At 39.4% G+C, this 25,579-nt stretch overlaps 3 protein-coding genes and 1 long non-coding RNA gene across 7 annotated transcripts; 1 reads left to right on the top strand and 3 right to left on the bottom strand.

The window, feature by feature from the left end:
* Positions 1 to 1,279: 1,279 nt before the first annotated feature.
* LOC112570952 lies at positions 1,280 to 4,886 on the bottom strand. 2 transcript variants are annotated; one of them, XR_003100725.1, is made up of 4 exons: positions 4,520 to 4,885; positions 4,148 to 4,300; positions 3,627 to 3,834; positions 1,280 to 3,183 (listed from the first exon to the last, which is right to left on the bottom strand). It is a non-coding gene; the product is annotated as an uncharacterized LOC112570952 (long non-coding RNA). The 2 variants fall into 2 exon arrangements; XR_003100724.1 differs by having other exon boundaries at positions 1,280 to 3,834; positions 4,520 to 4,886.
* Positions 4,887 to 8,442: 3,556 nt separating this feature from the next.
* Positions 8,443 to 12,978, bottom strand: LOC112570348. Its single transcript, XM_025248746.1, has 5 exons — positions 12,970 to 12,978; positions 12,287 to 12,623; positions 10,156 to 10,457; positions 9,946 to 9,981; positions 8,443 to 9,688 (listed from the first exon to the last, which is right to left on the bottom strand). The coding sequence occupies exons 1-5, from the start codon at positions 12,976 to 12,978 to the stop codon at positions 9,683 to 9,685; spliced, it is 690 nt and encodes a 229-aa protein (XP_025104531.1). The 3' UTR covers positions 8,443 to 9,682.
* Positions 12,474 to 25,223, top strand: LOC112569772 (rhodopsin, G0-coupled-like). Of its 2 annotated transcripts, XM_025247668.1 has the most exons (7): positions 12,474 to 12,602; positions 20,765 to 21,036; positions 21,323 to 21,488; positions 22,015 to 22,142; positions 23,714 to 23,880; positions 24,086 to 24,295; positions 24,769 to 25,223. In XM_025247668.1, the coding sequence occupies exons 2-7, from the start codon at positions 20,820 to 20,822 to the stop codon at positions 24,985 to 24,987; spliced, it is 1,107 nt and encodes a 368-aa protein (XP_025103453.1). In that variant the 5' UTR covers positions 12,474 to 12,602; positions 20,765 to 20,819; the 3' UTR covers positions 24,988 to 25,223. The 2 variants fall into 2 exon arrangements, with proteins under 2 accessions (XP_025103453.1, XP_025103454.1); XM_025247669.1 differs by lacking the exon at positions 20,765 to 21,036 and having other exon boundaries at positions 12,482 to 12,602.
* LOC112569777 lies at positions 14,243 to 18,593 on the bottom strand. 2 transcript variants are annotated; one of them, XM_025247676.1, is made up of 4 exons: positions 18,271 to 18,593; positions 17,477 to 17,742; positions 17,193 to 17,216; positions 14,243 to 16,919 (listed from the first exon to the last, which is right to left on the bottom strand). In XM_025247676.1, the coding sequence occupies exons 1-4, from the start codon at positions 18,452 to 18,454 to the stop codon at positions 16,911 to 16,913; spliced, it is 483 nt and encodes a 160-aa protein (XP_025103461.1). In that variant the 5' UTR covers positions 18,455 to 18,593; the 3' UTR covers positions 14,243 to 16,910. The 2 variants fall into 2 exon arrangements, with proteins under 2 accessions (XP_025103461.1, XP_025103460.1); XM_025247675.1 differs by lacking the exon at positions 14,243 to 16,919 and having other exon boundaries at positions 16,926 to 17,216.
* Positions 25,224 to 25,579: the final 356 nt, after the last annotated feature.

The raw sequence follows: 25,579 nt of genomic DNA, 5'->3' as shown, positions 1-25,579 counted from the left end.
CCTCTCCCAACCCCAAGTCTGTAATTTATTCAGCCATACTTGCTGCATGACGCAAAGCACACGAAGTATTTATAAGCACTATATTGAGTTTCAGCCCTTAGCAACTCAGCTATCTTTCTCAACCTTTCGACTTTATTCCCACTTTTGGTTTCTGTTTCCTGGGTGTAGCATAACCCAAAAAGGTAGCGAGCGTGTGTGAACACGTCTGTGTTTTCTCAGAAAACATTACCAGATTCTTTATTCTCAGTCCGCCTTTGTGTCCTGACTTGAGGTACAGGGTAAAATTAGACACTGATCATCACGATTATTCAGAATTTCTGAGACATGCGAAGTTTTTCTTCACCTCACCTAAATACTCTCTGCTGATGTGTGATGTGCCTCATTTGTATTTCCTTCGCTATGTTTGGCCGAAGTGTATGAGTTGTGCATTTTAATATCTGTTTTTTGGGTGTGCGAGGGCGAAATAAACCCACGAAGTCTAATAATGTCAGGTTTACCTGTATATACGAAATTCATGTAAGCCTTTAGCGACTGGCTGCCTTGATGACACCACCTGAGAGGTGGGGGAGCTCTTGGCTCGTTTCCAAGCGTTTTCCTTAATGACGATGATATTCGATGTTTAGTAAGCAGGCGAAATTTCCCATTTATAGTCTAGGTCATAGCTCAGGCCGTTTTCAGTAGAAGAAGCGAAGGTCGGCAAGTGCTCGATCGCCTGTCATCTTTTTGCTCCTTTTTTTTTTTTTTTTTAAAGTGGGATTGGAGGAGGCAGAAACTTTACGTTTCTCGAGTCATTGTATACATACCTGTCATTATATACTTCAGGTATCTGATTGAATTTGATGTGTACTAGTAAAACGTAAAAATAATAATGATAAAATAGTAATTATGATTATAGCGCATTTCTCTGTGTGGAGGTACAGAACTATATAAGCTAACCGACAGTCTGAAAAACGACAAAGCAAAGGTGGTGAAGTGGAAATTTGTAGAGGAGTCTGGGTGTTTGGGCTTGTCGTTTGTTGTTGTTGTTGTTGATGATGAAAAAGAACTGTGTCCGAAACGAGATCTGAACCCAGGATAGCTAATCCTCACTGTTTTGGTAACAGGCACTAACTGTTGTGCCAGCGGACCGTCAGAAAATATAAAATACTGTAATTAAAAGTCGCTTTAATGAGCATCAATAATGGTCTTCGTTTGATAGCCAACTATAACGGATGATTGACAAAGATTTACACCGCATCGTGCTTACATAAGACAAACGCATAAACACAACAAATAATTCTACAAAATCACAACTGTTTTATTTACTTCAACAACATTCCTACTGACTATAAAGCTTGGTCATCCTCCATTTCTGGAAACGACCATTGATGAGTTTCACAAAAAGACTGTAGTGGTTATATAAATATATATATATTTATAGTATGCCAATAATAACAAGCGAGTCAGACCTGAATTTATTCAAAGTAGCAGTTTAAAGGGAAAGGATAATTTGAGGCTGAAGCACTTCATTAAACCAAAAAGTTACAGAATGATATTTCTTGACAACAGTCCTTAGCAAGCAGGGTATCAAACGGCGAAGGAAAACCGCAAAGAGCTATATATTGGAGGGGAAAGTGGGGAGGCGAGAGGTGACGAGATGAGAAACGTTAGAAATTGAGTTTAATAGGTTTTGGGATGAATGCACATTAAAATAAACTTACATTTAACGAGGATATGATACTGGCATTGCGAAAGCAGGGAAGACAGACACTTTAAGTAAATAATGATTAAATAGGTATGTCATACTTTTCCACCACCGAATACATGCACATACGAATGGGCACCAGCATACATTTTTGAGGGTAGGTATCAAATTCGTACACACACAGGCACGATAAAGCTGAAATATCCCATGACAACCAGTGAGCAGGTGTGAACAGGTGTCACTCACAGAGACAGGTACCTCAGAACAAATCACAACCTACAGTACCCGATTGACACTGTCGTAGTAGCCAGCATTTTAGCCACTGCGCCACCAACCGCCCCAAAGCTGACCAAACGTAAAAAAAAAATAAAGAAAGTAAAAGAATAATGATATAGATAGAGCACTATAACTACTAAAAGAAAGAAAATTATACTGTGCAAATAGCTAGCAGTACAAACAAGCGTTTAGCGAAGGGAATTCACCTTTGATCTGCGGGTGTGCTCTCAATGCAGCAGGAACGGGTGGAGAGAATAGAAAGCGACTCTTGTACCCTCGACGAAAGATGTGGAACGAAAGTTGTTCGAGAGAAAGGGACGTACGACAAACAAATAAATAATAAGCAAAGCAGGAGACCAAGCGCGAGGTGTATTTGAGAACATCGCCACATGCTTCTGCAGCCGCCACATGTCTAGTCGGTTTTGTTCGTTTATTATTAACGACGACTTTGAGTTCCCCACCTCGCATAGACATCTCCGCGAGTAAATTCGAGATAAAAATAAAGTTGCACTACTGGCTACATACTTTTTATTATTATTTTGGCTTCTTTATCAAGCTGATCGTTAGGATTAAGTTCCATAGAGAAGTTGGCTAATCAAGTCAATCATTGTGATAAGGCTGCGCAAGAATTGGTCATTGTCCATTTCTGGAAACAACCGTGGCTCATTTTGAACACAAACAAACAAGAGGGGAGAAAGAAGCGAAGCGATTTTTCAAAAAGTGTGCATAAACAATATCTAGGTGATTTTGATTTTCACAAAAGATAGCTACATAGAAGCATTTAAGAAGAGCTATGCAAAAAAAAAAAAAAAAAAAAGCTAATGCAAAAATCAGAAACAAAATGTTCAGACAATTCATTGCTAACGTTGACTATCAGATGTCCCATAGCAAAAGGTTAGCGACGAGAAGAAGGCAGCTGGGAAAGATGTGAAAATATAAAAACCGAAAGTAAAATCATGAAGTAAGCAAAGGACAAGATTTAAAGATGTAATATTGTGGTCATTATCCATTTCTGGAAACGACCGTTGCTCTTAGTAGGAAGATAAATAAAAACCAACATACAGAGCAGGTTACAGTCATAAGAAGACCAAAATTATCGTTTGGTAAAGTTTAAAGAAAAGTCAGACAACATCTGAAGATGTCTCATTCAGCTTAGACACCTCTGTCACCATTTGTTTTTCAACATCTTGTTTTTCTGTTTTCTCACTGAGGGTCTCCCTTTCCTGTAAACAAAGATTTACCAGAACAGATTTCTTCTTCTTTTTTAAATGAACAAATGCAAATATTTCATCCAAGACCCAAAATGTGGTCTATCATCAGAAAAAGTTCTGATTGTGAAAATATGGCAAATAAAAAGTTACTGAAACCCATGTCTTATAAAAGAATCAAATGCTTCATCCTATTTTTTAATATGAACCCCGACAATAGGCTTTTTGTCTCGACCATGGATCTACCTGTATTGAATGAGTTCTCTCGACTGCTAATACTTTCTCATCACCATAATCATTATTATAAGTTATCAAAAATATCTAGTTGTCAGAAAATAAATACAATTTCGGATTACAATTGATTGAGGATTCTACTTCTTCAATGCGACAAACATCAAGTGGCAGCACAGACTGTCAAACACAACACATGATTTCATTTGTAACTATCAACAGCATACCTGTGTATCACTCATGTTACTGTCTGAATCCTGAAATTATTCTTGTAAAGATGTTGGCATATCTTCTTCCTGTACAGGTAAACTATGGCGACCAGAATAGTTATCATGACACAGGCAGCCACACAAGCAACCACAATAGGCGTGATTAAGCCACCCGACTGGTGGTCGATGTCAACAGGCTGTTCCTCTCCAATCCGTGCGCCATAAGCTAGCATGTTTAAACAAAAAGAAAAAAAAAAACTAAAAAATTGTACATAAACCACGTATAGTCATTCATTTACCATTTCTTATAAAATAGATGCTAACTTAATGTTGTGCAATAACAGTTATATTATTACAAAGATCGAACTTGTATCCTTTATTATTATTATTATTATTATTTATTATTATTATTATTATTATTATTATTATTATTATTATTATTATTATTATTATTATTATTATTATAATAATTATATCCATTACGCATGGAACAATTCCACACGCTAAATTTCGACTGAAAATGAGTAAAGTTCAAGTACGTGGGCATTCTGGACACAAAATCTTTATTTCTGCGATGTCCCTGTTGTTGCAAAGGTCGGCGCAGCAAACCTCCTGATTAGTGGACACATTGAGATACGACCCGCCTGGCGGACAGTCCGTGGGAGGGGTGGGCGATGTGGTTAAGTGGAACCCTGCAGTATGTTTTAAAAATGCATGAACCGTTGTTGTTAAGGTATAAGTGATAAATGGTCTGAGAAGTGGAAACATACATATGTGTTACTATCATTACAAACTAAGAAAATCTAATTCCTAAATATCAGTGTGACGAAAGGTAAGTAGATAACACACCTGTACGCTTGACCCTGGGTGATTCGTCTTCCTTTTAAGGTTAAAAAAAAAAGGTTACAAACCTGGACATTTGAGCTGGCACATGTCCGCTGGTTCAAAGTTGCCTTGGCAAATATCAAAACAGCATTCTCGTCGGTTTGTGAGTTCGTCAAAAAACGTCTGTCCTTGGGGACATCTTGGCGCGCCATGAACACAATATTCAGTCATGACTACCGACAGCCAAAGGAAGGCTACTGAAGTACAAGTTCTCCAGGAAGAAATTGTATTTTCTTCCATTTTTCTTGTCGAAACCTTTGCTCCAGGGTACTTCGTCCTCGAAATGCCTTCAGTGTGCACCTGGAGGTGATCGAAATTATTTTGTTGCCAGAGGGTCCTCCACCTTTTTCTGGCGACAGCTCCGAGTCTAGTCTATAAATAGAGTCGTGTCAGAAGAGAGCTTGCGACATCTGTGAGGTGTGAAGGACAACAATGTTGGCCAATCATCGTATTGCAAAGCACTGAATTATCCGACGAAAAAAAAAAACAGTAATTGTCCCTTATCACGATGTGTTACAAACTTCACACACTTATCAGTCAGGTGAGAATAAAATTCGTGATTTAACAAGAACAGTCCCTACTTTCATTTTTGATACAACTATCGTAGTCAAAACGATTACTTAAGATTCAAGTACTTGGCAAAATTATTATTTTCAATTACCCATATCGGAGGAAGCTAAAGCATATAGGGTTTAAAAAAACTGAGTAAGCAATCAAATTATGTTTGAATGAAGAGGGCAAGGCGAAATATGTACGTGAAAGAGAAACAGGAGTAATATTTGGGTACTAGGAATAAAAATATACACAGAATAACAAAATATACAGAGGCTATGACTATCTGTGAATAATCACAGTGACTGTCAACATAATATACACTTATTCAGAGGTTTCAGTCTCACACTCAACCCCTTATCCAGTCTGAAGGAGACATATCTTTGAAATAAACCCCGAACTTTCCCATCCTGTACCTACCAAATTAAACCTACCTCTCCCAAATCCACCCATCCACCTTCTATTTTTCAGATTTCTGTCCCTATTATTCAGATTGTCATAAATACGTTCAGTACGAAATCAGTAAAACTGACATTGACCTGTGCAAATGTTTTAAAAAAAATAACCACAACTACAACAAGAAGCTACTAGACCCATAAACCCATAATTCCTCCATTAATACAAGACGTAGGATATCATTAACAAAGAAATATTTATCAAACGCCACTGTTTATCATGACTGAACATGAATTCATTCAGTTTTCATCGGTCCTGGGAAAATCACAGCCTTGGTGTCTAGGTCATGTGAATGTCAGCTCTTATAGTGAGCAGATGTCGTCTTGGCGACGTCTTCAGAGAACATCTCAGTGTAAACAACAATTTGTATACCTGTCTTAACGTCTGACCTGGATGACGTTCAGTGCTGTTTGTCACAATGGAAATTCCCAGTACGTGTACGTGTAACTTTTGCGTGGCGGCGCAAGCCGTTTTTTGGAGATGGACTTTATCAAAAACTCACCTGACACCCTACACCCACTCTTTTATTATTATTATTTTTGTTAGTAATGCAATTTTCAATGCAAACTTTCTTTTTTTAAAACACTGTCATCTCTTGACTCATATCTTTCGTTTCCGTCTTAATATTTCTAAAAGTGTGAGGTCGGTGTTGCGTGTCCACAAGATTTAGGACTGCAGTTGTCCAAGTAAACAATGAGACTGACAAAATTTTGTGCTCGGGATTTATACACTTTATTCACACATACAGAGATCACGCATTAACACACTAAATATCAGCACAGTAAAGTAAACAAAATACCAAGATTCAAAGTCCATCGTTTTTCATTTATAAAGCATCAACGATTGTACGTCTTCGTTTGCTGTCCCCATAAAATAGTTTGAACAAATATTTCACGACACCCTCTCTCAAAACTCCTTCAACAGTTTAACAGATATCATTGTGGTGAATAGTAGATGTTACTGGACCTGTCGTTGCCTCGTTAATAGTACCAGAGACACTAAAGAAGTTGTGTAGTGTCTCTGATACCACCAACATTCTCACACTGTCCTGGGGTATTACAGACGGTGACGATTTCGACCGTAACGACATATCGTTTTCTCCTAGTATTTACAGCCTTTGCGCACGAAAATAGTAAAAATAAACCTACAGAAATACTATACGTTAGCCCCGCTCCAAACATGGGCATCTGTTATCTTTAGTCGTGCAGAAGACGCCATTAGAACGTAATCACGTGATGGGGTGATGAGTCATGAAGGATTTGATTGGCTGTCAGAGTACGTGAGTTTGCGTGGTTGCAGCTTGAGTCATCTTTCTTTCCCCTATGATGTTCTGTCCAACGACAAATGATATTAAAATGGGAATTTTTTAAGGGTTCCAGAAAATTTCATCCAGAAATTCGTAAATATTATACCATCTCCTATCGTTACCGCAGACCGTCCCCTTAGCATGTCCACCCACCAATCCTAATCTTCAAGCCTCAAACCCTAGAAATAAACAAAACCCTAATGTAAACCTAGCTCTCATCTAAACCTTAGTGTGTCCTCGATTTACGGGGAAGACACACCCACAAACAGACAGGTGACGCAAGACCAGAGAAAAGAAAACACTAAAGCTTACTTTCTCAGAAAAGGTTACAGAAAGGTTATTTTGAACGATGACAAAACTCAAAATCAAGATTATGGTCGACAGGACCGCAAATATATTACTATAGTAATGTACTGTAAAAATGTTATAACTGATCTAACAGTCATTTACAAAGGGCATTCTGTGCCCTCTTATTCTAAAATATCTACCAGTCTATGTATCATGGTCCCAGGCCTTACATGAGCAGTGTTTTCTTGCTTAAAGTTTTAAAGCTTTAAACCTTAGAGACTCACACCTGTCCTTTTTTAACTTGTCACGGTGTTTAGTAGATAAAACAGGTTCAAGTGAACTCCTTCCACCTTTGTCAGTTCAGGTAGACCAGGGCCTAAGCTCCATAACCTACGTAAACAGTCTAGTCATACGCAGCTCAGCTAGTACAGTAACAAAAACAATCCCAACAAATGCAGATATATAACTGATCAAAGGGTGAATCTGGTGTTTAAACGTGGGTTTCTCAGCTTGTGTCGTTGTGTGGACGTTTGTTTGTTTGTTTGTTTGTTTGTTTGTTTGTTGGTTGTTTGTTTGTTTGTTTGTTTGTTTGTTTGTTTGTTTGTGTTGCTTGCTTGAATGCGAGAAGAATAAGTGAACCAAGAGTTTACTTGGTACAGGGGGCTTAATGTTTATGGGCAACCCACGTGAAAGGAGGTTTAAAGAAGGTTAAAAACACACAGACAAAGGTGGTAAGGGGATGCGAAGGAGGAAGGGACAGTAGGAGAGAAGAGTGGGACACGGGAATGAACCAAAGAGAAGCTGAGATTAAGGCAAAAGGGTGAGAACCTTACAAAGTGAAAGCTGACGAAATTAAGGAAAGAAAGTAATCAGAGAGTTAGAAAGAAAATGACAGAAAGAAGAATCTGAAAACGGGTGAAGTCTGGAGTAGGACAAGAGGGATGCAGAATACAATTGTATTCCACAAATACTAGTGCGGATGTGGCAATGAGTCTCGTGCGTCAAGGGCAACTTCTTCAAGCACAGAGAAAATACTTGACCATACTTCTTGATTCTCAATACTCTTTTATATTTAAAGTATAAATAGAAAACGTAAATGCGTTCTTTAGATAAAAGATTGAGATCAGAGAGAGAAGGAAATAAAGACAGGAGAAGATTGGAAGACCCAGAAAGACTAAATAGACGAAGAGGAAATGACACATCCAGTGGATAAGAACAGTGACACACAGATGGACAGACGTGGAAACAGGCCCAGAAAAGGAGAAAACGCAATAAATGTATGTTTTAAATCCATAATCCATTAATTAGACAGCAACCGTCTCGAAGACAACCACAGGACACGTGAGATAAAATGGTTTAAAATATCAACAACTTTATTAAAGCCACAGTGTAAGTAAGATACCCTGTTTTGTTTATCAAATCGTTTTGGTAGTTCTCTTTTTCCCACATTATTTTTAATTAAACAGTAATCTCTGTTTTTCCTGAAAGGAGGTTTCATGTAAAGTACAGAAATATTTGCAAAAAGTGTAAGAAACCAACCGGTTTCCTCATAAAAACCACAAATCAAATCAAATTTTATACAAATTCAATCATCCCTGAAGATAGTATGAATGCATATATACAAAAAAACATCTAAGATGAAATAAATGATACAATACTAGTCAATGAAAATAAACAAAGCTACAAGATTGGTCCAGAAAGACTCTTTGAATGAAAAAAATAGTTTAGAAATTTGTACTTCAAAATGTTCATGATTATATTTTGAGTTTAACACAAAGTCTACAACAAAAACTGCAAAAACTTTTACAAGAATTGTTTTCTATAGCTATGGTCACTAATGATTAATTTTCTGGAAGTGCTTTATACATTTGCAGCCTTTTTCTGACCAGAGGGGTCCTTTCCTGATGAAATTTTGTTACTTTTATAGTCTTACATCTCTTGTCTACAAGTCATTCTTTGTGACATTGCTTTTAGTTATAAATTTTATTGAAAGTGCAAATAAAAATTTTCAAATCTTTACGGTACATTTCAAGGGTACAGCGGCTTTTTGAGCGAGCACCCGTGAATTTTTCTTGTTTCTTTTTTTAATGGCGAAAAATGCGAAAGAAAGAAACAAGATATTCAGGTGCTTGCGAAATTTGAAACAAAAAGTTCTCGAGGATACGGGCTTGGTTAGTCACAAAGCAACATTTGTGCAGACGAAAGCTGGACAATGAAATTTCATCGAAAGAAAAGATTTGGTCTCTCATCATCAATAAGTCTGATGGGTTTAATAAATATACAAACGTTTAATGTGTTACAAATGTCACTATAACCTTTTCATGGAAAGTTATTTTCACATTCTAATCACAGGATCCACATCTTGTCAGAAAAGGCTGCAAGCATCTGGCAGTTGCTCTCCATTCCTGGAAGCAACTCAGGGACTTAATTAGTGAAGCCTGAACAGGAACCAAACAAACAATTTTTTATAACAACACTGTACTCCTCGGCACCTGTCATTGTTTTTGTTCTTTTTCAAGATCACGACCTCCTCCAGTGACGAAGAAATCCACACACGTGTTCGGCTCCCTACTTCCGGCCTCACTATCTACGACTGAAAGTAAAAAAAAAGTGTGTAAAAAATATATATATATCTAGATTAAAGTGGAAGTGTAAAAATATTCAAAATCCTTTAATGACTTTTACAACGGACCATCAAATATATATGTTACTAAAACCAGTTTAACAACTTTCTGTTCGGCTACTTACCAATTTCTTTTATTACATTTTTCTTTTGAGTTATTGAAAGCAGATATGTGTGTGTATGTGTGTTTTCAGCTCAAATGAAAAAAAAAAACCTGAGGTACTCACATTGTCAACTTTAGTAGGATTGTCAACTTTAGCAACCTGCAAGAAATCCAAATAAAATAAATCGAGATTTCATGATATATAGATATAGTTTTCTATATAAGAAACAAAGTCAGAGAAGGATTCATAGACTTTCTAGTAAGCTTGTGTAAAGTTCGAGCGCGAAGAACATTACATAGGTAAGAATGTTCAGGATAAAATCGCGTAACCTACTTTTGTATAAATGGGCGAGTTGGTCGGCTTGGTCGTCTTGGTCGGTGAGGCATCGTTGCTACCTCTCGTACGTCTCAGTCGACGATGGACCAAAGCCACTACGACACCAGAAACAGCAGCAACAGCAATGAGAGCAATCACAATGCCAATGATTGCACCCATCTCGCTACCATCGTCGCCATCATGCTCTTCTGGTGGACGTGTTGGGTTTGGCGGTGGTGGTGGTGCTAGTTGAGGATCCGAACCTGCTTCCTTCACCATCCCGTTCCCAACTGCGCGAAATTTTGTTTCAGCATCATAACCTATGAACAGATATCAGATCATTTGAAGGCTAACACAATAACGAGGTATAAACTTTTTCGCTTTCCTGTATTTTGTCATTCATTAGTTAGGACTGGATTTTCATTTGCTCCCTTCGTTCATAATGTATGCAATGTCGTTTACACAAATTAGTCTCCGTCGCTTTCTTTGACGCCTTTTATATGTAAATTAACAAGTTCCTTAAAATTAGGAACAAGACGATCAAATATTTTAATTAACATATGTAATCTTTGACTACTTCAACCAGTTTTTTATTTGGAAGATTTTTTTATGGTAGGATGATTTTCACGTTTTAAATATCACCTTCAATAACTGTTAAGGCTGTCATCTGTTGATAAAATGTCACATAATGTCAGAATATGCGTCTCTGATACTTAAACAACTGGTTCACAACAAAAACAAAATGAGTAAATTATTAAAGGTACCTCACACAAAAAAAATCGTCTATATCAGGAATGCACAACCTACGGCCCGCGGGCCATATCCGGCCCGCCACGCGGTGCCATCCGGCCCGCGAAACTTCTGCCCACAGTGCAGGAAATCGGCATGTTAGTAATAAAAAAAGACCTTAAAAAAACGAAAAAAAAAGGAAGAAGAAGTATTTATCCCCACGTAGGGGCGTCTCGCAATCTTTTTTTCGATGGACGAACATTTCGATTCAGTGCTCCGACTTGGTGTCTCTACGATGAGGCCGGACATTCAGAAGTTGGTTTCGGGAAAACAACTTCAAATATCCCACTAATTACTACATAATTAATGGTAAGTACAACTTGTTTCTAATAAAAAATGGTATCTGCTCTATTTTTTTTTTCCTTTTTGTATTTTTGCGGTGAAGTGGCCCGCGACACGGCTGTACGAAATGGATATGGCCCGCAAGCCGAAAAAGGTTGGGCATCACTGGTCTATATGAACATATTCAAAGTTACTGCCATTTTGTTCATGTATACACATTCATGAACACTGTCTATATGTACGTAGGTAGGTATTAATCCATTTACCCCTGTCATAGCTCATTGATCCAAAGATAAACTGTATATGTACACATGAATTAATATTAGCAAAACAGTAACACCAGCCTATCCCGGCAAAGACATCCTTTGCCTCACTGTCTCTGACCATGAAACAATAAAAGAAACAAAGGTTACAAACGATGTGTCACGATGGTCGAAAATATAAATAAAACCATTCACAACAGTATGCACCTGCAGGCGTTGGTCTATGTTGTTCTATGGCAGTGATGCTCAACCTTTTTCAGCCTGCGGGCCATACACATTTCCGACATGCGTGTCACGGGCCGCTTCACCGCAAAAATACAAAAAGGAAAAAAAAATAGAGCAGATACCATTTTGTATTAGAAACAAGTTGTACTTACCATTAATTATGTAGTAATTAGTGGGATATTTGAAGTTGAAACCAACTTCTGAATGTCCGGCCTCATCGTAGAGACACCAAGTCGGAGCACTGAATCGAAATGTTCGTCCATCGAAAAAAAGATTGGGAAACGACCCTACGTGGGGATAAATACTTCTTCTTCCTTTTTTTTTTTTTTTCGTTTCTTTAGGTCTTTTTTATTACTAACATGCCGATTTCCTGCACTGTGGGCAGAAGTTTCGCGGGCCGGATGGCACCGCATCGCGGGCCGGATATGGCCCGCGGGCCGTAGGTTGGGCACCCCTGTTCTATGGAATAACTATCACATGACGTAACAGCAACATTTTGAACACCACGGAGTCACAGGTGAGTGATTCGCATCTGTGACCTTCTTCTAGCAATTTTTTACTGTTAAGGAGAAGGAAAGTGATGTACGTACCTGGACACTTGAGCTTACACAGCTGTTTGGAGATATCATCTTTAGCATACTTACAAAGGTCCTCACAACACTCATTTCTGTTGGTGTATTCGTCGAAATAAGATCCCCCCGGAGGACAGCTTGGCCGACCGTGGGTGGGGACCACCACCACGCCAGCATCAACATCAGAAACACCGACGGCCCATCTTGGTGCTGCAATCTTTTCCACACAAACAGTATTTGTTTTGTTTACAAACGCGCTGAGAAGTGCGAGTCCTCCGGGAATCCTCTTGTTTGGTGTGAGTGAATGGCGAGACTGACGGCCCTCTGCCCTCAGGTGAGTTGTTATTGCGTTTACCTGTCACAAGCTTAGCCACAGCTACCTGTTGATTGGCCTGCTATTCCCACTAGGTGTTGGCATACTGCCAAGATGTATACCTGTTTTGTGTTTCGAGGCCAAATATAGGTGATGAAACCTTTCTATACATTTTATAAAAGTTACCTAATTCCTGTATCTAAACATATTCAACGTTACTGCCATGCATTCTATACATGAAATCAAACAACTATGTTGACAAACAAACTTCAAGGCTCCAACACAAACTCGCGACATGGAAGTCTAAACTTTCCAGACGCTTTCATCCGAGTTTTGTTTTTGTTTATTTTCCCTCGCTTAGTTTCTATCGCGATAATTGTACAATTACACTTCCCATGATTAGTATCTTGGTGGTTAGTCTTATTATAGGGCAGAAGAATTATTTCAGTCACTGCAAACCACTCCAAAACAGCTTTAAAACTCTGTTATTTCCAGTCTTTACGGGTACCAGCCACACATAATACGTAGGTTACTTTCGTAAACGTTTGATTTACGTTGGGTCGGTTAATCAGACAGACATCAGGAAAATTGGTCACATTGAGTGTGTGTGTGGACACTTTGTAAACATCCTTTGCTACCCTGTTAAATTCTTTATTATTAATTAATTAAGCTGAGGAGGTGTTCATTCTATAGTAATGTTCATAATGGCAACCATGCACGAACACCCATTTCACAATGAACAGTGGGAAACTTTCGAGACGACTGTAAGTTTGTCAACAGTTTGTTTACTACTTTTCAACCAGCTAGTCCTTGACATTAATGTTATCACATTCACGCTCATGTCGCGTGATAGGTGAGTCACTGCTAACCTGCTTATTCAATGGTCGGCTCGGGAGCTATAATCTGCTATCACAGAGTTATATTTCAAGGCCTCTTCAAGGTGTGTCATGTATTTTAACTCGGGTAAGGGTCACATATAGCAGAAAATGGGTCGCAACAAGCGATAAGCCAGCGATGAAAGGGCGATGATATTTTGAATTTAGTGATAGTGCGTCTTGACGATGTCTGCAAGATAGTGCATATGCATACGTATGAGAGCGTGCATCACTGTTTGCATGTCGGCATGTTTGTGCGTGTGTGTTTTCGTTAGCATCAGATATCTAAATAGGCGAAGTGGAAAGCCAAGTGGAAGATTACGGTTCGAATCTCGTGTGGAAGAACACACTTCCCCAAGTCGACCTAACTGTCGGAAATGGGTTCCTGACTCCACGGAGGGGTGGGAAAGGTAAACAAGAGAGAGAGAGGAGGCAAGCACCGCTCTCACAAAAAAAAAAAAAGCTATCCCCAAGAAAAGGGAGGTTTATAACACTCTAGTCCCCAAAAACCTGAAAAAGAAAAAAAAAACATTACATCTAAATATGTACATAATAACACATAGAGCAGGGGGTAGATTAGGAAAGGGAAGTAATACAAAACAAACTCCAATATTCTTTCTCTAAACGTCTCTGTCTCATATAAATCTGTGCGTGTGTATTTGTGTGTATGTTTAGGGGCATGTGTGTGCGTGTGTGCGCGCGCGCGCGAGTGCGTATATTGTGAAACTAAATACTTCTTTCCGTCGTTCTCCAAAAGAAAACAAAAAATATCTGTTACAACAGAGGGAGGGAGGATATACTGGAGTCCCCGTAGAAAGCCTCCGACGCCCAGCCCTGTGGACAGGTGTCACAAAGAGTGTCCTTAGATGAGATCTGAACCCTGAGCCGCTCGCTGCAGTGGTGACAAGCGAGTGTTTTAATCACTACACTACCGGGTGTCCCCACGGACTACTTTTTAGGTGGCCCACCCTGGAAGACTTGCACTTCCGGTAACACCGTAGAAACAACGATGTGCCCAATACTAGTGAAGCGATACAAATGTTGTGATAGAGATGGAGAAATACATACTCAGGGTGGAAAGATCAATAACATTATGTCACCAAAATAATTTTAATATTTCCTGTTTTTACTTACATGTTATCGAATTTGTAAAGAATGTTGCCATTTGCAGAAAAATGATAAGAATTCTGTTTATCGTTAAGTAATTGAAATGCTTGCCTGCTCAGCATCTTTGTTATTAACCGGCACTAAATATTTATTTCAACATGGTATGTGTTTATCTTTATGTATTGCTCGTATGAGCACTATCTGGAATTGTCCCTGTGGATTAATGAAGTTGTATTGTACGGGTAATTTTAGTCATGCATGAATGACTAATATCCATCATTACCAGAAGAAACAATCGACGTTTGAGTAACGGTTGAAAATCTTTTCATGTTCGAGCAACAAACGACTGGTTCATTCTCTTATTTGGTAGCAACGTGCTTACACCTGTTGTGTCTGTGATGCATTCCTCTCCAAACGAAGGACTAGATACATGTCACTACCTGAAGTCGGACGTGCGCATTCTTTAAGAATAAGAAAACAATACGAGATCACCTCAGTTCAGGACGTCCGTTTAATATACACACAAAACTTCCAACATACACACCGTACACAACTACAATTAACACAGCACACTCAATGAAACTGTTAACTTAATCCAAGACCGCTCGCAGGCAGGTCTTCTACTGCTAACATCATCCAAGACCGCTCTCTGGCAGGTCTTCTGCAGTTTCTTAAACTGCTAACAAAATCCAACTACAACTTTTCTAAGCACGTTAATACATTCAAAAATGTCACAGAATCTTTCACTTTCACACACACGAAGAGTAACTTTCGATCTCTCTAAAGTTCCTTTAAGTAGACGCAAGTCTCTCCTTCTGTTAACAAAATAGTTCAACTTACTGTCTGAGAAGGTGGCAGACGTCACTGGCGAATACACAACTATTTTGTCCTTTGGTAAACGTCCGCACTTACTTCTCCTCGTGTAGCTACTCTTTCCAGTCCTGTCATCTGCCACTTGATGTAGGATACTCTCTCTCGATCCTCAGCGTTAGGAATGTTCCTCCTGCGAACAACTACCCTCACACAACACTGGACGTATCTCAATGAAAAAAAAAACACACATGCTGGTAGATGATACCAGGCTCCCAGGCCCTCCGGTCGTTAGAGATCCGTTTCGGCGGGTCCTCCTTACTCGTCCCTCTACATAAGCTCCTTTCCTTGGCAATGAACTCCAAGCACCGATTCCCTTATCGCTACTCACACAGGTACCGGTATCACCCGTCTTGGCGGCTGCTTTCGGAATCTCTCTTTATCGATAATTCCTCTTTCCGGCACTTCCTACTCGCCGGTAATTCCTGAAACGCTTATATTCTTTTAAATATTCATATGGGGCTAATTAATATCTCAACAATCACATATTATTACATCACATGGAGGTAGACAAAGATATTAAAACATCACTTTACATACCTTGTCTAGGCAAGGAATTATACTAATTCCGCACTCTCTTTATCTCAAATTACATTCGTCTGTCTTAGTTGACAACTCGTGCGGGAATGCTCGACTCAATACTTTTCTCAAACCCTACCGATTTGGTGAACATTTCACTCACACATGCATGCTTTTTCTGACATTCTTCCTGCCCCACGTGAGGTCCGAAACTCACGTGGGGTTCAAGACCTCTACATCCATCAACTAATTACGCAGTTGCCTGTCCATGGCAGAGGGGCAACACACACACACACAGGGCTGGCTACGTCACCTCGCTCCCTCCTCTACTTCCTTTCACCAAACTCAGGCGGGATTGCCGAAAAACAAAGGAGGCACGGACTGATCCGTGTCAATACATTTGATAACAAAACCATTTTAGTTCCCTTTAATCTTCTTTATTTTTCTATTTAATGATAATCTCAGCCATTTTAATTTGTATCATTATAATATTACTGTTGGCAGTGGTGGTGGTGGTGATGGTGGTGGTGGTTTTATCGAAACCTATAAAGATTCATCATACTTAGACAAAAATAAACTGTAATCCTATTGGTGGTGGTGGTGGTGGTGGTGGTGGTGGTGGTGGTGGTGGTGGTGGTGGGTGGTGAAAGCGGTACAGTAAAGATCAATCATACTAAGACATAATGCTTTTAGAATTAATCCTCAAAAATCTTTGCACTGCAGACAGAATTCATCGTTTGCTGCAACATAGGCTAGCTTCTTTGGATGTCCAGTAAATATACAAGTCTTTCTTCAAACTTTACCTTCATTTCTGTTTGAAGGTCGTCAAACAATCTATTGTATTAATGGAAATCGTGTTGCCAGTAATAGTCATCCTCCATTTCTGGATATGACTGTGGCTTTTAAAAAAAATATTGAAGAAACAAACACTGAATGTGATGGCGGCTCCCAGTTCCGGTCAAACCGTCTACACAGGACAAGCAGAAACAGACAAAAATATCGGACATTGGTGAAATTCAACAAAAACTAAGTGATGGTTATTTAAGTACAGAATCAGAAACATTTTTTACAAGACAAGTACATGTCAAAGGTTGTTTAACAAGTTAGAAGCTTACTGTTTATGCTAGGCTGATTATATATTTTTCGTATTTGTCAAAAATTCTATGTAGTGCAGAAAACAATCATTATTAGAGAATGTTACTTCGTTTATCCATCGCAGATGAATGATCAAAATGCATACCTGTTCACCTTCTCTGTTAGAAACCTGTAATGAATATTATTTTTTTTAGTTTTGTGTTGATTACTAATATGCATGAAGTTCAACAGATAAGAAGCATAATGAAAAGAAGATGATGAAGCTTAGGCATCAAGGAAAATATACAGATAGAAACAAACATTTACATTTTAAAAAGTATTTTCAAAATATGCAATTGTCAGTAGCTTAGAGACTATCCATTATGAAGCACTATAATAATTAGCTCAATAATACACCATAGAAAGGTTCGTGCAAACAGATCGGCGTACTTGCGCATACTGGTTTGACGATCCTTGAGGCTGACTGCGCTGTTGTCTCCTCCACCGGATAACTACACCCATTGTGGTGACAGCAGCAACCAAAAGAATGCCACTGACAACAATGCCGACGATGTTGCTGATGTCTCTAGGACCGTCGTCACTCTTTCCTTCATTGCGTTCTTCATCATGCTGGACAGGACCACTTTCCTTCGCTTTAGAGTCTGCATCACCATTCTTTGTCTTCTCCACCGAACGGGCTATTGCCGCATCATAGCCTGTGAACAGATGTTTACAATGTATCAGCTGGTTCATGGACAATTTCCTTCAGAACAGCTTTGTATGGTCATTGTCCAGGAGCAGGTCTAGATCGGCTTTAATCTGTGTATGAATATAAATAACCAAAAACTGACGTCCAGCTTATTCAAATTTTACCCAAAAATGTTTGTTTTAAAAAAATATCATAGATAGCTCATCCACCTTTCACAGATGTTTTGTACCTAATCCGCTTTTATTTAAAATTGCAGTTGAATTATTCATGCAGAAAATAAGAGAAAAAAGAGCAGCACTTCAACAAACACTTAATATAGCAGTATCGGTACATAAAATAAAGCTTTACTTTTGAAATAGTTGGAGAATATTCGAGTCTTCCGATATCAGTGTTGCAACTCTTCGGTAACGTACCTCCCAAGGAGCTTCTCAAATACATATCTGAGCTCATAGACTTAGAGAAGGCACAGTGATAGGTTTGTAGTGCACCATGGGATCACTAATTAACTTGATTTTATCATTGAGTGGTTACCTACCCGGACACTTAGACTTGCAGTATGTTCCCGCTGTATTATCGTGAGGATCCTGGCAGATGTCAGCACAACATTCTAGCCTGTTGGTGAACTCGTCGAAATAGGAACCGCCAGGAGAACAGTTTGGTAGCTCACCTGCGGAGGACAAAGCGACCGCCGCGACAAACACGGAAAATTTCAGAAACATCACGAAATAAACTTGCGATCTCTCCTGTACAAAGGCTTTAACTTGAGACAGGCTGTTAATATTTTCGAAAGTGGGTGGAGAAGATGCATGATGATGATATAAAAGAAACACTGCTTCCACAGTAACTGACGGGTCTGTATCATCATCATGCATATATGCATATCTATAGCGTCAGGTGATTGTGATAAGACCCTAATCGAAAATAAAACATTAGGGGGGAGGATGTGCTAAAGAGAGATAACACTAACATATTTCTGTAGATATTTGCCACACGCATGAAACTTCAAGTAACCGTAAGCATCCGCTTAGCTTTATCTCTCTAAAAGCTGATCACAGGTAGGCCAGTAAGTAGTATTTTAGCGATACAGATTAGATATGTCTGCTTCATCGAGCTTTGAACTTTTCAACGGAGCTGACAACATGCAGTCAAACTTGAAAGAGAGCTGCAATATATTTTCAAATGTTTTTCAAATTCTCTCATTCATCGTGCACTGTTTAGGCATAATTTGCTAAATTTGCATAAATTCAGTGTACCATGTTAAAATGTGTTGAACCCCATGAGTTTGAAAAAAATGAGTTTTACAAGTCATTTCTATTATTAACCTCTATTTGTTTTTGTGCTTCTTGAATTGTTCCTCTTCGCCACGTCGACATCCTGTCAACTATATTGTCACTGTATGTCAAGATTCTGTATTTCAACGCTTAGTCGCGTAGTCAGGAGGCTTGAATATTCATATGACGACGACGACGACGACGACGACGACGACGACGATGATGATTTATAATCTTCACATTTGTCTCATAACGCATTGTTGAAAAGATGAGAAACAGACGTTTTTTAATGAAATATTTCTTTCGAAAGCCATAATGGAGCATAGAAGAAAATGAACAGAGAATGAGAGAGAGGTGGAGGTGGGGGAGATAGAAATACAACCAATGAAATTGAGGAACCACGGACGCTAATGGTCTAAATTAGATGGTTTAGATAATAATGGTCTGCCTCTGAGTGATTTTGTCATGCTTTAAACCGAGGACCACACGGTTGTCCCAACAGACACTGCAGATTTTTTTTAACCGTACCGACATCCCCGAGGATTCCTCCCTTTAATCGCTCATCATGGCTGGTTTCTGTCGTCTTTGTTCACCGTCGGGTCACTGGACTGTCAGTCCACAGTGGACAGCATCACTTACAACACGCGCAAGACCGTTCTGATGGCTTCCATTGTCACATGTTGGCATGATTAATCCCTCAGGACTCGAGCCTTTACGAGAGTGAAAATTGCAGGGACCCTCCAAACTCTCTCCCTGACTTAGTTATTCTCACTCAGCTACATTCGTGCGTTGTTATGCTTAGAGAAAACCCATCTAGTCAGTAATAAAAGGTCTCCTAACTAGCTAAGACTCATACCTCCATGTTCAAGAGCTGTCTTCTATCTCTTTGAATGCTTCTGTATTAAAACCTGTTTTAAAGCTACTGAAGCTCTTTTGCACAAACAATAAAAACATTGATGTACTCCCATAATTTCCTCTTTTCTTTAGAACCAGGGTTGACTAAGGGTTTCAGATAAACTAATGTGACAGAGGAATAGTTGATAAAAGCTGCTATGCAAGGTCTTATTTCAAGTGTTATCTGCATATGTCGGGTCTGTATCTGTAGATGATGATAGCGAAGATGTCAAGTGTCAAAGTCTGGACAGTCCTTTCACCGTATTGCCATCATACGATGGGTCAGTTTCTGTAATTACTGTAATCTATTAATATATAACAACAGCAGCAGCAAGCAGTCAGTGTACTCGGAAGTTGATTTGTGGATTGTTGACAGTATCTTTAGTGACAGATAACATTCGGTCTCTTGTTTTTCTTTCTGTGTGTGGGGTTTTTTTTCCATGAACAAGTGGATTGGTGAAATCATGAAATGCACAATGTCAAGATGATGATAAACCTACTACAAGAGTAAAAGATAATTTTATAGCATAGCATGGGATCGAAATAGTACTCTCCCCCACTCCACACACACACTTTCTCTCATACAAACTCTTTCTCTCACATTCACATACACGCACACACCGACACTACCACCATAATCACCACCACCATTTTACCATAATAAACGAACGTCAAATAAAGTCAGGCATGTTCATCCAAAAATAAATGACAGACCAGACTACCAATAACTTCCAGAACTTGCTGTCAGTGTGACCCAAATACCAGAACTTACATAAAACGAGAATAACCTTGACCCTCCCCCTCCCCAACCCCACTCCCATACCCCATTCCTCTCTCGCCTCCCAACCTTCCGATGGTCAACAGTAGCCGCCTGGCCAAGAATACCTGGTCAGCAGGTGGAGCGAGAGGTGCGGCACAGATGGCAGATCGAAGCGTCCGAGGTTTGCACACGTGCAGACAGACGCACACCAATGCCCACCTGGCGAGCAGCACAACTATTATGGACGTGCAAGTCTCCAGCATGAACTCCCTCGACGTCACCGTCTACGCCAGCACCGAGGGACTAGAGGCTGCTGACATCGGCGTACTATCCAAAACTTCGTACGAGGCAATCGGTTTCTTTATGGGAATCGTATGTGAGCATCCTCCGGGTCCTTTTCCTTTCTCTATACTCTGCTTTTTATCCCTTGGTGCATCCTGTTTATCAACTGTCTCTAAGTCAAAACTAAACTTAAAAAAAAAAAACTTTATGTAAAATCTACTGTGAGAATGTTTTTCAAACCTTTGATAAACCTGATGATCTATACGATAGAAATCATCTGCTCAAGATGACAAATAGCGACGATGGCATTTCATGTCATATTCGTATTTTAGATTTATTTGTTTATTTGTTTACGTACTTGTGTGTTATTGTCTGAACAGGTGCCGTTTCCGTGGTTGGCAATGGCGCGCTAGCCTTAATCATGGTGGTCACGGGTGGATGGCGTCGGCCTGCAGTCAATCTTTACGTCTTCACCATCACCTGCACCTCGTCAGTGGAGACAATGGCGGGCTTCCCTCTCATCATCTCCTCCAGTCTCAATGGAAAGTAAGTCATCCGTGTCAGGTCTTAGCGCAGACAGTAAGTCATCCAGTTCCAGTTTAAGCGATTGGTGGTTCATCAGTTTCCAGTCTTTTCAAGACACGAACACTGTAACTATTTAGAGCATCTTCTGGATAGGAATATATTGAAGAATATGTGACTAGCATTTTTATTGACTCATGTAAAACAAATTCCCTCTTGAATTAAAGTATCTCAATACGTATCCCTGAAGACAAATTAATCATACACACACACACTATTAACGATTTATATTAAAGAAATGAAATAGATGTTTGATTGAAATGATATGCGGTTGTTTGCTCCAAATCTCGAATAATTAACAAAACAGTTGAAATAATCAACGGATTTGACAAATGACAAATCAGTCTGAAAATATTCAGCAAACTGTCATCAAATTCTCAAAATAATGTCCACATTCTCTGGAGAAAGTGACTATAAACATATCTGTCTTGTGAATACTGTAGGTTGTTAATGGTAAAATGCTTATGATTTGTTGTTAATGATGTGGCAGGTGGATGTTCGGTGATACTGGATGCACATACTACGCGTTTGTAATGTACACCTGTGTGTTGGTCATCATGACCTGCTACCTGCTGATTACTTATCACAGGTACAGAGTGGTCGTAGAGGGTATACCAGGTAAGTAAACAGATTTTACTCTTCCAGGAAATGATATTTTTCCTGATTTCTTGCCTGAACATAATATTTAAAGTGATATTTTAGTGTTCAATGTCAACTAATGCACGTTTTTTCACTAAATATGTGCTAACAAAATGAAGCTAGGCAGTAACATCAGTCAACAAATATTTATGCCTTAAAATCCTAGTCCACCGTCTTCTTATGCAAAAACCAAACTAACGGCAGCTGTGTTAATTGTTGTTACAACTAGTGGAGTGTACTTGTTACTACTGGCTGGTTAAAGATCAGTGCAAATAACCATTCTCCAAAATCTGATTGAATACCCTCCTTCAGTTTTCAATATACCAACCTACAAACACCACCACGGGCAAGACAGAGGTCAACAACACAGACGTCAGCATTGTACATAGATATGTTAAACCAATGAAAGAGCTGAGAACATGTTCATTAGGCTCATTCAGATCATTCACATCCCTCGCCCCTTTTCTTTTTCTATAAAATGCGTTGACCTCGCGCATCGCACGGCTACAGGATCAACAGCCGCATCAATACCTTAGGACAAACAAATTCCCATCCTCCATTTTTCTGAATGGACTTCTGATGAATAACTTCCGCTGTTTTGTGGTAGTTAACAAAGAACGTTCTTCCCACTCTTTACTGTCATGAAATTGTCAGTACGAAATGAGATCCCGCCCTGGACAAAATTTGTAATGACCAGGAGGCACTGATCACGTGACTTTGGAGTTATTTTATGGGCTGGGAAATATTCTGGCTGTCGCAGAAGATGAATAGGGCTCAGCTGACAATGATAAAGCTCACTCAGCAGGTCTCTGAATGAATGAAATCACTGAAGCCACACAGGTTCCGACATTGTTCAGCATCTGTCAGCACAAGTCATGGCATCTTTTAATGTCGTTTGACATCTAAAATACAGCATTGTGGTCGACAGCAAAATGGGAATCCAAAGGATTTTGCTACATTCATGTTAATGATTCGTGTCCTACAGAGGAAGCAGTGTTCCCATTTACAGATATCCTTTCATTAGTTGAATGGCAGACTGCTCTTATTATAATACCTTTTCTATGATGTGAAGAAACATTTTGAGGGGACGTGAATAGTGTATAAACTTGTAGAAGACGGTGATGCGAACGGAATCAGTCAGCGTATACTGTTCATGCATAATTGTGATTGTATTATAAAATAAGTATTTTATTACGCTTGTGATAATATTACATAAACAGTATTTTAAAACACGCCTTTATTAAACGTGGTTTCCCTTCCACTGATGAATCCTTAAAACTCAGTTTCCTAGAAATTCGGTAGAAAATTACCTGGACACATATGCCCCTAAAAACCAACCATAAATCTAACTTTCGCCCTATACAGTGTGTTATGAACAATAGTTTAAAGTTACATTCCATTTTTGTCAGCCACAGTCGCACCCTTGTTATTCTCCATCTCCCTTTATCTACGGTCGTTCTCTAACTGTAACATCTCACTTTCTCTTCTTTTACACATTTTGTAGATGTCACGTGTTTATTTATTTGTCACATGTTTATTTATTTGCGAAGCTGACAATCGGAACTCACGCCACTGGATTGCCAAGAGCGTGGCAGGTGCCTGGACCTACGCCCTGTGCTGGAGCATCTGTCCCTTCCTAGGGTTGGGACACTTCGGGAAGGAACCGTTTGGCACGTCCTGTAGTCTTGACTGGACCTCCAGGGAATTTTCCGCCAGAGTGAGTTTCCATCACAGTCATTTATAGACGATCAAAACTGAGATGCATTTAAACTCAAGAGAGAACAATAATGCATCCATTACTTTTAGACAACCACATTATAACTGCATTCCTTTTTTCTTAAACATGTCCATAACGTATAGGTGTGCCTGAAAACTTTTCTTCTATACCTCGATTCAATAAAATTACTGTCTTTCATGCCCAGATGTACAACCTGCTCGTGGTCTTGTGTCTGCTGGTCCTGCCGCTGTGCTCCATGGTCCTGTTTTCAGCTCGTGTCATCAGTAAGCTCAACATGCAAATCACACCCTCCACCAACGGTCTAACTTCTGGTCTCACTGAAATCGAGGGCCGACCCACCGTCGTCACTTCTGTCTTCAGTGAGAGTAGTTTCATTCAAGCGAGAGCTTTCAAGGTACGGCAGAGCCAGGAATAGGAACTAGCATCCAAAGCAACTTTCAAATACCGTCTACCCTTGCTCTATCCATTGTTTCCTTTTTTCCCTGGGTAAACAGGTGCCCGGATGTTCATGGTTTTTTTTTTAATAATCTTGATTAATAAAAACATATATAAACAAATTGTTGTGTAAATAAGACAATTTTTGGCCCAGATATTAAGGTCCGACATATGACTATAAGTGCCACGGAAAAACTACGTCTACAACGTAAAACATTACGTGATTGAAAACACTGACGAAAACAGACCAAAATCTCAAACCAATGATGAGAACGAATCAAGAAAACTCAACTCAGTGAAAAGAACAAAGAAATTAGTGTATGTGACAATAACTAACAAATTAACCTTCTGTGACAAGAACCGACCAACACACTCGAGTTCCGGATTAAAACAAAGAGATTAAGAGAATTCATTGGTGTCATCTATTTTCAGATTATTTTGATGACGCTGGTGGTGTTTGTCCTCTGCTGGTCCCCCTATGGGATCATGTCATTGCTCGTGCAGTTCAACGTTCCCATCAGCCCCGGCGCCTCCGTTCTGCCCACCATCATGGCCAAGACTCATTGTGCCATCGGGCCCGCCGTCTACTTCTTCAGTCTGCGCTACTACCGCATCTCCCTGCGAGAACTGCTCGGCATGGACCACTCGTGAACAAGGCAACGGATCCTAACTGAGTGGTGACATTGCCAAAAACAATAAATATATAGATATTTATCTTAGGACGAACATGTCCTGAAAGACACGACTTTCACAAATTTTTGAGGATCGAGGCAGATGCATAAACAGTAAAAACGCGAAGACAGCACCGCCTCCCCTACCTTTCCTTTACCCCCTCACCCAGTCATGTGACACTCATTTCTGGGACTACTAAACACTGTTAAAGGGTTTTCTTATATTTCACTGCAGTGAGCTTGAGAAAGATCAACCTTAACAAGCACAAATGGGATAAATACTTTCTGATTAAGGCACTTACAAAATAATACTGGCATTTTGAGATAAGGTTAGAAAATTTTACAAAACCGAGAGAAATTATACATATGGCATGCGCACGAATATACTATACAATTATCACTTTCATGTTCACTCCTAGTCCCGTGCCCACACGAGAAACACTGCTAGGGAACAAGAAAGATCAACGGTAACTAAGCAATATCGTATTACTTGGAAACCATTCGTTGTAATGAACTTTAATTCTCGACTCCCAGTATCAACCTGTACACAGTGGCGGTTTAGCGCCATGTCT

The sequence above is a fragment of the Pomacea canaliculata genome, linkage group LG8 (assembly GCF_003073045.1).
Source record: "Pomacea canaliculata isolate SZHN2017 linkage group LG8, ASM307304v1, whole genome shotgun sequence".
Taxonomy (NCBI): Eukaryota; Metazoa; Mollusca; class Gastropoda; order Architaenioglossa; family Ampullariidae; genus Pomacea; species Pomacea canaliculata.
The sequence above is the reverse complement of the archived record's forward strand: the minus strand, read 5'-3'. Positions and strand labels throughout refer to the sequence as shown.

Bases quoted from the DNA above. Each gene is read 5' to 3' on its own strand.
- LOC112570348 (XM_025248746.1), bottom strand. The intron at 10,458-12,286 runs GTACGTACATCA...ATCTGTTCATAG, and splicing joins GTGTAAGCTCAAGTGTCCAG to GTTATGATGCTGAAACAAAA. The intron at 9,982-10,155 runs GTAGGTTACGCG...GATTTCTTGCAG, and splicing joins ACTCGCCCATTTATACAAAA to GTTGCTAAAGTTGACAATCC.
- LOC112569772 (XM_025247668.1), top strand. From the start codon at position 20,820: ATGGCAGATCGAAGCGTCCGAGGTTTGCACACGTGCAGACAGACGCAC. The intron at 21,489-22,014 runs GTAAGTCATCCG...ATGATGTGGCAG, and splicing joins TCCTCCAGTCTCAATGGAAA to GTGGATGTTCGGTGATACTG. The intron at 23,881-24,085 runs GTGAGTTTCCAT...TTTCATGCCCAG, and splicing joins CCAGGGAATTTTCCGCCAGA to ATGTACAACCTGCTCGTGGT.
- LOC112569777 (XM_025247675.1), bottom strand. From the start codon at position 18,454: ATGTTTCTGAAATTTTCCGTGTTTGTCGCGGCGGTCGCTTTGTCCTCC. The intron at 17,743-18,270 runs GTAGGTAACCAC...ATCTGTTCACAG, and splicing joins CTGCAAGTCTAAGTGTCCGG to GCTATGATGCGGCAATAGCC. The intron at 17,217-17,476 runs GTACGCCGATCT...TATTCATTACAG, and splicing joins CGTCAAACCAGTATGCGCAA to GTTTCTAACAGAGAAGGTGA.